The 12,062-nt window shown below is 35.6% G+C and overlaps 2 protein-coding genes across 2 annotated transcripts; one reads left to right on the forward strand and one right to left on the reverse strand.

The window, feature by feature from the left end:
• Positions 1 to 8,223: 8,223 nt before the first annotated feature.
• LOC105223120 (dnaJ homolog subfamily A member 2) lies at positions 8,224 to 10,703 on the reverse strand. The gene is made up of 3 exons (XM_011200748.4): positions 10,480 to 10,703; positions 9,560 to 10,036; positions 8,224 to 9,494 (listed from the first exon to the last, which is right to left on the reverse strand). The coding sequence occupies exons 1-3, from the start codon at positions 10,546 to 10,548 to the stop codon at positions 8,814 to 8,816; spliced, it is 1,227 nt and encodes a 408-aa protein (XP_011199050.2). The 5' UTR covers positions 10,549 to 10,703; the 3' UTR covers positions 8,224 to 8,813.
• A 558-nt stretch (positions 10,704 to 11,261) lies between these two features.
• On the forward strand, positions 11,262 to 12,062 carry LOC125776454 (uncharacterized; the record flags this gene model as incomplete). Its single annotated transcript, XM_049448389.1, is given in 2 exon segments — positions 11,262 to 11,747; positions 11,821 to 12,062. A coding segment is annotated over 1 exon segment (215 nt), but the record flags the coding sequence as incomplete, so codon positions are not given.

Below are 12,062 nucleotides of genomic sequence, written 5' to 3' on the forward strand. Positions count from 1 at the left end.
CCCCTGACACATCAAGCAACCCTCGTAAGTGTATGCGCTTACTTTTTGTATTTGGACAAGTGCTTGCAATCAAAATCAACATTCGTCATAATTTTTTGGACAGTTTGATATTTTCATATTTTTTTTTTCATTTTAAACGCTTTGTTGCATGTCGATTTGTATTTGTATAATGTATGTATGTTTATATACTATGCATACATAACTTCATTCGTCTTTACAAATCGCGCTTTTTTGCTTGCTTTTTCATTAACTGCCACCGAATGTCAGACAAACAATGGCTCTCAGACAAACATGCAATGTTTTGGATTATTACTGGCTGTTTCCTCATACTCATACATAACTACACAGATACATACATATATTTATTGTGCTCATATGTGTACCTTAGCCGAAAATAAGAATGATATTCATGTCAAAATTAAATTATTTACGACAAAACGCGATGGAAGAATGGCGACGGCAGGGGAATGTCGTACGCTGACGATCATTTCGCTTACACTAAAACTGAGTCAGCCTTGCATTCTGCTTAATTATACATTGTGGTATATTATGCGAGGCAATTTCTGCACAAAAACAAAGGCAAAAACATACATACCAGTGTTGCGCATGTCAACTCCTGCCGGCAGTTAATTGACCATGCTTGCGACTTTGCAAATTACTCAGGTGTTTTGCAGTTGTATTTTGTCCTACCGCCCACTACACCTTCCCATACACACACGCATACACATATACACACAAGTGAACTCGTTAATTGCCTGTGATAAATGTTGCCAACATTAATTGCCTTCACGCTTAAAACGCAGCGTCTGCAGTGAGCTGCAATAGTGCAACAACAACATATGGGGAACACATAAAATTATATAAGAGCAACAACAGATGAGATTCCAAAAGATTATATAACAATAATAGCTGAATGAATGGCATATCAGCTTGACAATAATTGCAGCCAACCACTTCCGAAGAGCTTGAAAAAGGTGTCTTAAGTGAACACCACTCAGTGACTTCCGAATAAAGTCGGTAATTGTTTTAGTGTGTTTACATGTCAGCGCAGCCGCTGTCACATGACAGAAACCATAATTTTGCATTAAGAGATCACTTAAGTAACAAGTCATCAAGATATTATTTTTCTGACAGTGTTTTTACTTAAAAAACAGTTGAAGAAAATCGAAGAAAACGAAAGGATTATTTGGTTTTTGAGCGTGAAATAACCGTCTTTTTGAAAGACGTCTAACTTTTCTTCTGAACTCTTCCGACCTTTGACCTAACCTCAAACACATGTTAACGATGTCCTAAAGGATATTTGGACTTAGCGGAAATGGAGTTTGAGATAAAGGTTAGGTCGCAGGTTGAACCAAAATCGATGGACCTCACTTGGGCAGATATTCCGTCTTTGTGCTCTCTAAAACTTTTTTAAGGCGATAGATATCAATCCCAGTCACATCGCTAGGTTTGCCAAAGGTGAATCTAACGTGATATTTAAATGTAAGTCTGGCAAAAGCGTCAACAGAGGAGGAAGTGACAAGATGAATTCACCTCGTCTGCCTCTATATAGCTTTGGCAAAGAGCGTCCGACAGAATACGATATTTAAACCTCTTGGACAGTGTTCAGTCGGAACGAATACAATTGCGCGAAAATGGCTTTGCTAAGAGCTAGTAGTTCGGAAGACTTCTTAAGATTCACTCTAGACCAAAAGGATCCCGCCGGCGCAAAAGTTCTAGTTTAGCTCACGTGAATTCGAAAGGTCTAAGAACAGAACGGAGAATCGATTCGCTTTCAATCGCATGAAATGGGGAAAGGATGTCTTCCCTAGTAAGCTCATTGATCTTACAGTTTGTGGCGATTCCGCTAGCTACAAGTCTAATATGGAAGAAGTTTGAAGCTATTGCTAATGAGGTCATGCAGTTTTTGACTAGTTTTGGGCGCCTTCTCTGAAGGAGTTTGGACTTCGGAGAGGTACATCTACTGCTCTTTGACCCAGAGACCCAGATAGAAGGCTCCACCACCTACTGTTCCTCTTCACTTCGGCGCATTCGTGAAAAAGTTCACTGTACCCCTTCTTCAACGGCTTCGCAACGCCCACAAATCCCTCGCAGGTTTGTGAGCTGAGAAAGAACCGCCGAAAATTTAAGGTAAATAATAGATTTTTAAATTTTGGGCATGTCGTTATATTGAGGTATTCATATATGGAAGTTGTGAGTCATTTATGACATGGAACAATATTATTCGGTATTTCCTTTCAAAGTCAAATAGAATTGGCATTACTGACTTATGTTTGTTATATGTATGTATATGATTTGGATATATGTTTGCATATGAAAAAAGTATATACATATATAGTATATATGTATGTATGTAAATGTTTTGTACTTACTTTGGTGTGGCCTAATGCTGCATTTGTCTTGCGTTTGTCATTAATGTCAACTTCATTAGCAAAAGGCGGCTGCACTTTTTGATAGCTTCACTAAATTAACGAAGACACTTCTTACATTCAAACCTTTCGATGATTTGTTTTTTCTTTTTATTACCGATTATGTTTCTGTTTCGGCTTTCTGAATTTTATGTGCGGCACTTAATGACGCATTTTGTCGAAACAAAAACGCCTAATGCCCAAATTTGTAGACATTCGAAATCGAATGATTGTTGTTGTATTCTTTTTAAAATTTAATGATTATTTAACACTCTTGCCCACACCCTGAAAATAATGAAATGAACGGGAAAGAAAACAAGAAAACATAGAAGGATCAGAAAGAATGAAATGATTGAGTACATAAATGAGATAAAATTAAAGAAATAATAAATTTAGAAAAAGAAGACGTGTAAATATAAATATATGAATATATGATTGGTGGAGGAGTGCACTGTCGGGAACTTTCCATCAGAGGTAGCTGCCATAAAAGTAGCAGTGAATCTAAAGCTCCAGGCCACATCATCCTTTGGAGTGGTGGCTATCCAGTTCGCGGACTCTGTGCTCAAAATTTTTGAAGGGGTGTCTATACTCCTTGTGCTTGGCCACATCGACATCGCAGGAAACTGTAAAGCTATTAGCTTGCTATGACAGGTACTTAAAACTCATTAACTGCGGAATGGGAACGGATGGGAACTATGTTAGCTTCTTGTGGGTCGCAACTGGACCGCTGGATTCCAAACCAGCTCAGCAAGCATTGGTCAACTATCACCAGCTGTGCAGTCGCAAGGTCCTTCTGGTCCTAGAAAAACATCTCAAGACTTCTTCCTCGAATGTCCCGCTTTTGTCAGATCAAGGCGAAAACAACTCGGTTCTCATAGACTTAGACATCCAGGGATCCAGCGGTAGGTTCAGAGCGCTTTACTGATAGCGCTTTAGAAGTTACAGTTTCCAAAACATAAATAAACATAAACCCACGCCTCGTCACCAGTAAGGATATCTTTGATGAATGCAGGATCCTCAGCTACATTGTCAAGCATATGACATGCCTTATACGCAAAACATTAACCAGATGTGTTAAGTCGAGCCATAAGAAATGTTAGAATCCTCTGCAATATCTCTGACACCAACACGAGGATCTTCCAGCACTGTTTCCTTAACTTTTTCGATGTTAACGTGGATGGACGTCTCGGGTTAAGTTTTCGATGACTGCAGGATCTTCACTGAATGCTTAGTCCACTCAAATACTTGTGTTCGTTATAAAGTAGACACACAAAAATAATTCTCCAATATTTTCAACAATTCCAAAGTCGTAATTCCATTGGTCAAATTATCAATTTTGTTTCCATGGTGAAAATCGCCAGAAAAAGTTTTCACATCGAAACAAACTGACAAACAGGTGTCAAATATAACTAATAAGCCTATGGAGATCAAACGTCACAGGAACATAAAAAAAAATTATACAAATCTGACAAAAAGTACTATTCGGTCGATATAATTTGAATGCGCATTTTAAATGAACTAGTCCGGGTCAAATTTGATCATATAGTATGAGCGGGGCAACATTATTTTCAACGACATATTTACTATTTTGATTTAGAAGAGCAATTTACAGTTCGGATGCGTGCAAGCTGCGGTCACTCCTTACTCCTTACTTCGGTATGACAATTTTAGAATAACGAAATAATTCTACGACCATTTCTATAAGATTCGACTATGCGTATCTTAAAATTAAGAAAAGTACTAAATTCTTATTTAACTTAACTTTTTAAATAAATTTATCATTTCTATGCTCGCTTCATAAAATGTTGCTCATACGCCCCTTTGACCCCATTACGTTTTTTAGCCTCCACCACTCGTATCTTAAAAAACTTTATTACTTTAATTGTTTTACAGTTCAACTTCACAGTGAGTTATTGTTGTGGCTTTGTTTTCTTTACTGTTATGTTTTCCTGCTATTCTAATCTCACTCATATACATATGTACTTGCGCTTATAATATTTGCATGGCTATTTTTTCACAATTTGCATTTTCTTATCGCTTATAGAAATAGTGCATTAGAAAAGTTTTTCAAGGCCATTGACACTAACTGTAAATATATATATGGGTGCATGTAACATATAAACGCAAATACAGAAATATGTAAATAATTAGTGCAAATACTTAAAGCGGACAATGGCTGGCACTTAACCGTGCAAGCGAGATAAGCGCGGCAAGAACGGCATTTAAATAAGTACTTTAAATATACATACATATATACATATGTATATATTTATAAACGCAGAGATTAGATTTATACACACTTGCATACATATTTATAAAATATTCTTACGAAATGCATAAATCTAAGTATAAATATATGAATGAAGTAAAACAAAAGTGCAATACCGATGGCCTTAAACTATTTTCAGCATGGAACTGGGAGAGGAGGGACAACTTATAGTATTGTGTCGCAAAAATTTCCGCTTTCTTAGAATAACTTTTCCTCAGCTACTGTTATGTCTAAAGGCTGCAGAGATCATTCTGGGTAAAGTGCATTTATATACGCTCAAGATCAAATTTAACCCGGACAGTCGCCAAACGCTCACTAATTGACATATGAAGATCAAACTTTATACGAACATAAAATCTCAATCAATCCAAGAATGATAGAATACAAGATTACGACACTAGTTTACCGTTAGTTTTTTTCGGTTTAGCTCTTGACAATTCTTACAAAAAACAAATACATTGTGCAACAATTCCGTGACGTCACACTTGTGCGTTGTGAAGAACAAGCATAGAAATGCATACAAATTTGTAACAGAAAAAGTAAACACTTTTGGAAATTCCCAAAATAATATTAATTTATTCGTCTTTGCAGGAAAAAATTTCAGTGGAATGTTTAGAATATTGTTCCGAGAAAAGATATATGTAAAGTAAGTTTTTTAGGCACAAATCCACAATAAATAGAGTAGCATGTGTGGAAATTGTTCAAATGAAGAAAGAAATGAAAGTGTACTGTTGTATTTATTTAAATTTCTAAGCATAAATATATCAATTTTTTAAAATGAAATATGCAGTGCCTTGTTGTAATAATTATTATGCAATTAAAGGATCGAAAACGAGTTTTTTTTCAGTTTTTTTGGCCGATTTAAAAGTTGCCAAAAAAAGGGTGTTATTTTGCAAAATAAATGATATATTTAATACTAAATCCTCTTTAATTAATTAATTTCACAATTCTTTTATCATAATTTCATACATCTGATACATCTGAACTTATAATATATGTATATATTTATATACAACACAAGAAACGTCTTCTCCATTTGAATCACAACTTAATAGACAATTTTATTATCAATAGGCCGATATATTTCTTTAGCAGAAATGATTTCAAATCTTTTCACCCAACAATATTCAAATCGCTTCACTAAAACTTTTCATTAAAATCGAAAGAATTAATAATATTTTGCGCGAATTTACAAAAGTGTTCACTTTTCTGTTTACAATTTGCAAGCAATTTGACAGTTTTTTTTCACTCTTGTTCTTCTCAACACGCAACTATGACGTTTCATAATGGCGGTTGTCGTAATCTTGTATTCTATCATTCTTGCAATCAATCAAAAAAGCAAATTTTTACCTACTCGGTTTGTTCGCGCAGTTAATATGGACCTGTCCGACTCAAATTTGATCTTGAGTATATTTCAGTAATGGATATGCGCTGCTCATTCCTCTTCCTGTTTCAGGTCATCAGGAAAGTCTGAAATGGATGTAAATTCTGAAGAAGATCGTGTTTTGTGAATGCTTAGATGTTGGCTATAAGAGAAAGATGAAAAAATAAAATAAGAGGGTGCCCACTTCTTCAACTCCGCTGGTGCTATTTTTGCTACCGCATCCATCCTTACCCACACATTTTACACAGAACAGCTTTGAGGGCTAGTAAGACAGCTATTTTAGGAGGTTACATGGGTTTCCTCGAGCAAAGCAAAAAAACGGCTTATTTTCAATAATTTTTGTTTCACATAAAAAATTAAATATTTTAGTTAGACTTTTTATTATTCCAAAGATATATAATTCACAAAGATTTTGGGAAATTTTCAAAGGCAAATATTCAAAACTCGACAAATTCGACGCCATTTCCGACAGTCCCTCGGAAACAAGATGCCTCCGCGTTGACAGCAGAACTGCTTACATTATTGAAGACCATAAACAAGGTATTGGACGAAGGAAAACCCGTCAATGCACCCGTCGGGTGTAGTGCTACTACCACTTATCGATCAAAAAAGGTTTAGATCGCCAAAAGACCACTTTTGGTAGAAATAAATGTGGGTCGTTAACATTGAACCGGCCGTCGTGCGAATCAATTCTGCTGTTGTTGTTATTGTAACGGGTACCTAATCCCCTTTAGGATGGTATGGATTATATAAGATGTCATCGACGTCATCCAAAGGTAGGCCCAGGAAACGTGCTGTTTCGATGGGGTTGGACCAAAGGAAGAGGGGTGTCAGATGTGTAGGGTTAGCAGAGCTTGCAAAAAGGTGGCACACTGGACATATATTGGATATGTCGGGGTCTATTCTTGATTAGTAAGAGTTTAATATGCTACAGTAACCAGAACAATGCGAAGATCTAACCCCATTTAGAACGGTAAGTCTTAGTGCGAATCAATTCTCGTCGCAATTGCTTCTATACAATTCCATGAGAGACGAAATTTTCTATAACAAAGAAGTTGCTATTAATAGCAACTTTTGAGACAAAAAGTAAACTTACAGCATAATAAAGAAATATTTTCTTTTTATTTGGTTGAAGTTGTAAAATTTAAATAGAAATCATAAAAAACTAGCAGTACATTGAAGGGAAAAGTCAAGTGCAAGGCAGATGGTAGGTGAACAGGCGGATATTGCTGAATTGACTCATTTGTTTTACAGGGTCTTTTGGATGTTACGAATTTTGTGACAAACTTAATATACGACGTTCAGTATAGAACGCTCATTATACATACATATGTACATATATATTGTTCTACGACTCTCATTGAAGCTTTCGAGCGTAGTCAAGCGTGATTTGTTTGAATTGACAATGGCGGCAGAAGCATCGATTTGCAGTAGCGCTTAGCCAAGCAGACGGAATGTTGAATCTTCAACAATTATTGCAAATACTGATCACTTTTGACTGCTAATGAGCCTACGCCAATATAATGGACGTTTGGGTTACATTTCTCTATACAACTATCTAAGTATGTAAATACTTATTCATTTAAGAATATGCATATCAATATTATTATAACATATACTATATGTATATTTTTATAAATTAATAATATACATACATATACTGAAAATTCACGATATGCAAAAGTAAATAAGAAATGTGTGTGGGTTTCTGTATAAATTTTCCATACCAAATGAAGGCCTAACATACTTAAAAACTCAGAAAAGTATGATATTATCTACCTAAATATCGAATAGTAACGTCGCTTCAAACAATTTAAAAGAGAAGTAAAAAAATTACCTTACTCCTAAATCCACGTTAGTGTTTATGTAATATGTGTTTTTAAATGTTGTTTCACGTAAAGAAAATGTGTGTTTGTTGGTTTTGGATTGTTGTTGCACGAAAATAGAGTGTGTGGAACTATTGCTATGTCCAAAAACTCGCAACACTACTGTTGACTGTTTTCCGAGAATTTTCTCGTAAGTTTACTTGCTTGCAACACGAACAGCTGCATTTCAAAAATTAAAACAAAAAATTAAAAATAAAATTAGCTTATGCGTTTAAAAAATAACTACAAATGTCACCTTTTTGATTGCCACAAGCATTAAATAATTTCCGCGATGTCTTCATTTCAATAAATCGCTAAATATTTACATTCCATTAATCCTTGCGGAATGTGCACATTTTTAGTATTTATTTTAGTATATTTATTAATTTAAAGATATTTAGTCTTGGTCAACAAATTAGAATTTGTTTAGCAGTGCTCAGCACGCTGCCGAATTAAAATAACATTTCTCTCGCCAATCGTATTGTTTACAACATACATCGCGTTTATATTATTACAGTAAGTAAATGATAATGTGTAAGTGAAACAAAAACGTTCAAATTGAATGTTTCAAAAATATGTTAAGTCCAAAAAGTGCATACATACAATGTAACGTAAAAGAAGAAAGTGAAATTATAAGAAAAACTAACTGAACGTAGCACACTACGTACATACGTATGCAATACACATTACTTTTACGCGCTTATTATCAATTATATTTTTATCATTGGTTAGGTTTTTCATCATGGTCGTTTTCATCGTACTGCATACTGCATGCGCAAAATTTCGTATTCGCACCAAAAATTTGCCTTTACAACTGTCACAATATTTTCAACTACATCTACACATACATATAGCTGCGCTTTACGTTTTACGTTACACTCTGCGCTTTATCCCGTTTGACATTGTACACTATCGAAATGTGGTGTACCATCTTCGTCGTCATCATCCATGCCACCATGTGCACCAGCATGACTTCCTTCACCATAGGGTGGCACTTCCATCATCACAACTTCTTCTGCGTCTTCCGGCATTGTGAAGGGTGGGCGTGGTGGTAGTAGCGTCTCCAGCAATTGCATTTGTTCTATAGTCGCGAAATTATCATCAGGAAAGTCAATGTTGAATTCCACAAATAAATCGCCACGTTCAAAGGGATTATTGCGCAAAGGCATACCCTCACCGGTGACCACCCTTAGTTCGGCATGCTTTATAACATCGCCTGGTTTATTTGTGATATATATGGAGCGTCCATCTAGATGTTGGAAGCAATGCACAAATCCACATAATGCTTGGGTAACATTTATGTGTATATCACGCAGGAATAAATCGTTTTGTCGTCGTATGAAAACGGGATGTTCGGCTTGCACTAAAACTACTATAAGATCGCCACGCTCGCCTACCAAAGGCTGATTTCCCGCTGATGCGAATAGTACTTTCAACATATTTGGTGCACCTTTCTCAATAGGCACTTCTTGCTTTACCTCTTCTTCCACTAAGCCACTGCCGCTACAAGTGGAGCAGCGGCAATCTTCTGGTATGGTTGTGCCACGTCCATAACAGGACGGACAGGTCTATGTGCATGTAAAATAAAAATATTTTACTATAAGTATTACTTTTTAACTTATTTTTTACTTACGGACTCAAATGCGTTTACAAAAGCACCCATAAATGAGTAGTTTGCAGTACGACCAGTGCCATTGCACGCTTTACATTGTTCCATATTAGTTTTCGGTCCACCTTCACCATCGCATGCCGCACAATAGGAAGTCCGTGTGTATTCAATAGACTTTGAGACATTGCCGTTGAACAATTCTTCAAGTGTTACTTCTAGTTTTTTAACGACTTGTGCTGCTGCACGCGCTCGACTATTGCCCCCACCGCCACCACTACTATGACTATGACCGCCACTGAATGGAAACCAATGGGAGAAAAATTCTGACGCATCGCCGAAACCATCACTGCCTTCTTGTAGCCCTTTCAGTCCATAGCGATCGTAGATTTTACGTTTGTCTGGATCAGAAAGTATCTCATATGCAAATGATATTTCTTTAAATTTGTCACCAGCTTCTGGATTCTTGTCCGGATGAAATTCTTTCGCCAATTTTCGATAATTCTGAAAATTTTTTATTAATATAATTGATTACTTATAATATTACTACAGAATAACAATAAAAAAATTGGCACACAATAAATGTAAACAAAGTCAACCTATAGCGATCAGCTGTTTTGTGGAACTTATTCTCCGCAAATAGAAAATAATTACAACCGACAAACAGCGATGCGTTATGAAAGTCTTCCCCCTTTGCGGCGCGCTCTATTCGAACGGCTCGAATATGACTAAAGCAACTGTAAGCTAAATGAAATTATACTTGTTCCTAACGGGAGTTTGTAAAATTCCGACTTTTGCTTACGCCATCGAAGGGCTTTAAACTGTTGCATTCAATATTTATATTATCGTTCTCAATGAACTGCGGCAAGCATCCGCTGCTTTCTAGCCAATTTGATTCATTCGCTAAACTTCGTCTCGTACATACAACGAGTCCTGCAAATGCTTACCTTTTTAATTTCAGCATCTGTTGAATTTTTATTCACTCCAAGAATTTCGTACAGCTCTACATTCTCCATAATTGAAACTTTCTAAATTTTTGGCAAAAAAATCAATTTTCCTCAATATTTTCCGTCGACACAAACACAAAATAACAGTTGAGAAAATTTTGCATTGAGAAAGCTTTCTGTCTTCTTTCTACGTTCGTTAACGACGGCGACAGCAATGATGAGCAAATTGACAATTCGCTTTTGTTGATGTGTTGTCAACTTTTCGAAAATCCTATAGGGATTTTATGTATTGTTTATTTCCAATTTGAAAATAGAACTAAAAATAATTTTATTGAGATATTGCGACGTATAAAAAATTATGAATTAGAAATTATATATTTGCAAGACTTTTCAGTAAATAAGTATAAAAGATTTCCCATGTATATATATAAAAATATATGTATCATTCTAATAATATTACATATTATACATAACGGTTTATCGGTCCCAATAGTGGTGTACTATTTCTTACAAGGTACTTTTGCTAATGGTCATTTATATTAACAATTTTTTTCAATAATGAATTTCGAATTAATTTAATATAATCAATAGCCTATTGGCAACCCTTACTTTGCACCTGAGCGAAAATTTTCCACTCAGTGTTGCATTGCTGCTAAAAAGGAACTGATTGGAATATATAACAACCATTACCTTTTTTACAAAATTGTTAATAAAACGTTGCTTCTTATTCAATATTTGGTGGCATTTTATCCTATAAGAAATTATGAATCAATTACTATTGTTCAGAAGCTTACAGTTGGTCTGAAAAGAACGAGATACTACTACGCTTTAACGAGAGTTGGAGAAAGCACTAGAATTGCACACAGCAACCCTATCAGACGACGGCCATTTTTGTTCACGTCATTGACGAGCCACCAAAAAATATTTTCGTCTGTGTTTGGGCGAGGATCATTTGCTGCAATTACCGTGTTAAATATTCGCAAAAATTAACAAAAATTACGAAAATTAATATTAGAATTTCTAATAAATATATGAATAAATAGTAATATTAAAAAAATTGAAAAAAATGTTAAATGAAAAACGCGGTTTTTCTTAGCGAAAAGTGTGAAAAAACGGCGGAGAAAAATTTTACATCAGCAAAAGAGACGAAAGGAAAATTTTGTGTGTACCAACGAAGCAGCGACGAAAACGTAACATACGAGGACGGATAAACAAGGCGAGGAGTGAGTGCGAGAGAGTACGCGTTATTTGTTGGTCTCCAATCTGAGGTGGGAAAGAGAGAGTTTTGTATTTGCATTTATACAACATTATAAAGAAAGGGTTTTCGCATTATTATCATAGAAGGTGGTTTCTATAAACCAAGTGGAAATGATGGAAAGTTTCGAGGAAACTCATATAGGCACTTCACATTCTGATAAACGTGATTTGCATGATGTGAAAATACATGAAACATGTTTGTCGGCCAATTGTACAACACTCATGGCCAGTAAACAGAGTTTTGATTTTGGCGCCGAAATAGTTGATACACAAACAATAGCACCAGAACGCGAAAGCAATATGAAAACAAACTGCGAAAGTATAGC

Source organism: Bactrocera dorsalis, chromosome 1 (assembly GCF_023373825.1).
Source record: "Bactrocera dorsalis isolate Fly_Bdor chromosome 1, ASM2337382v1, whole genome shotgun sequence".
Classification (NCBI taxonomy): Eukaryota; Metazoa; Arthropoda; class Insecta; order Diptera; family Tephritidae; genus Bactrocera; species Bactrocera dorsalis.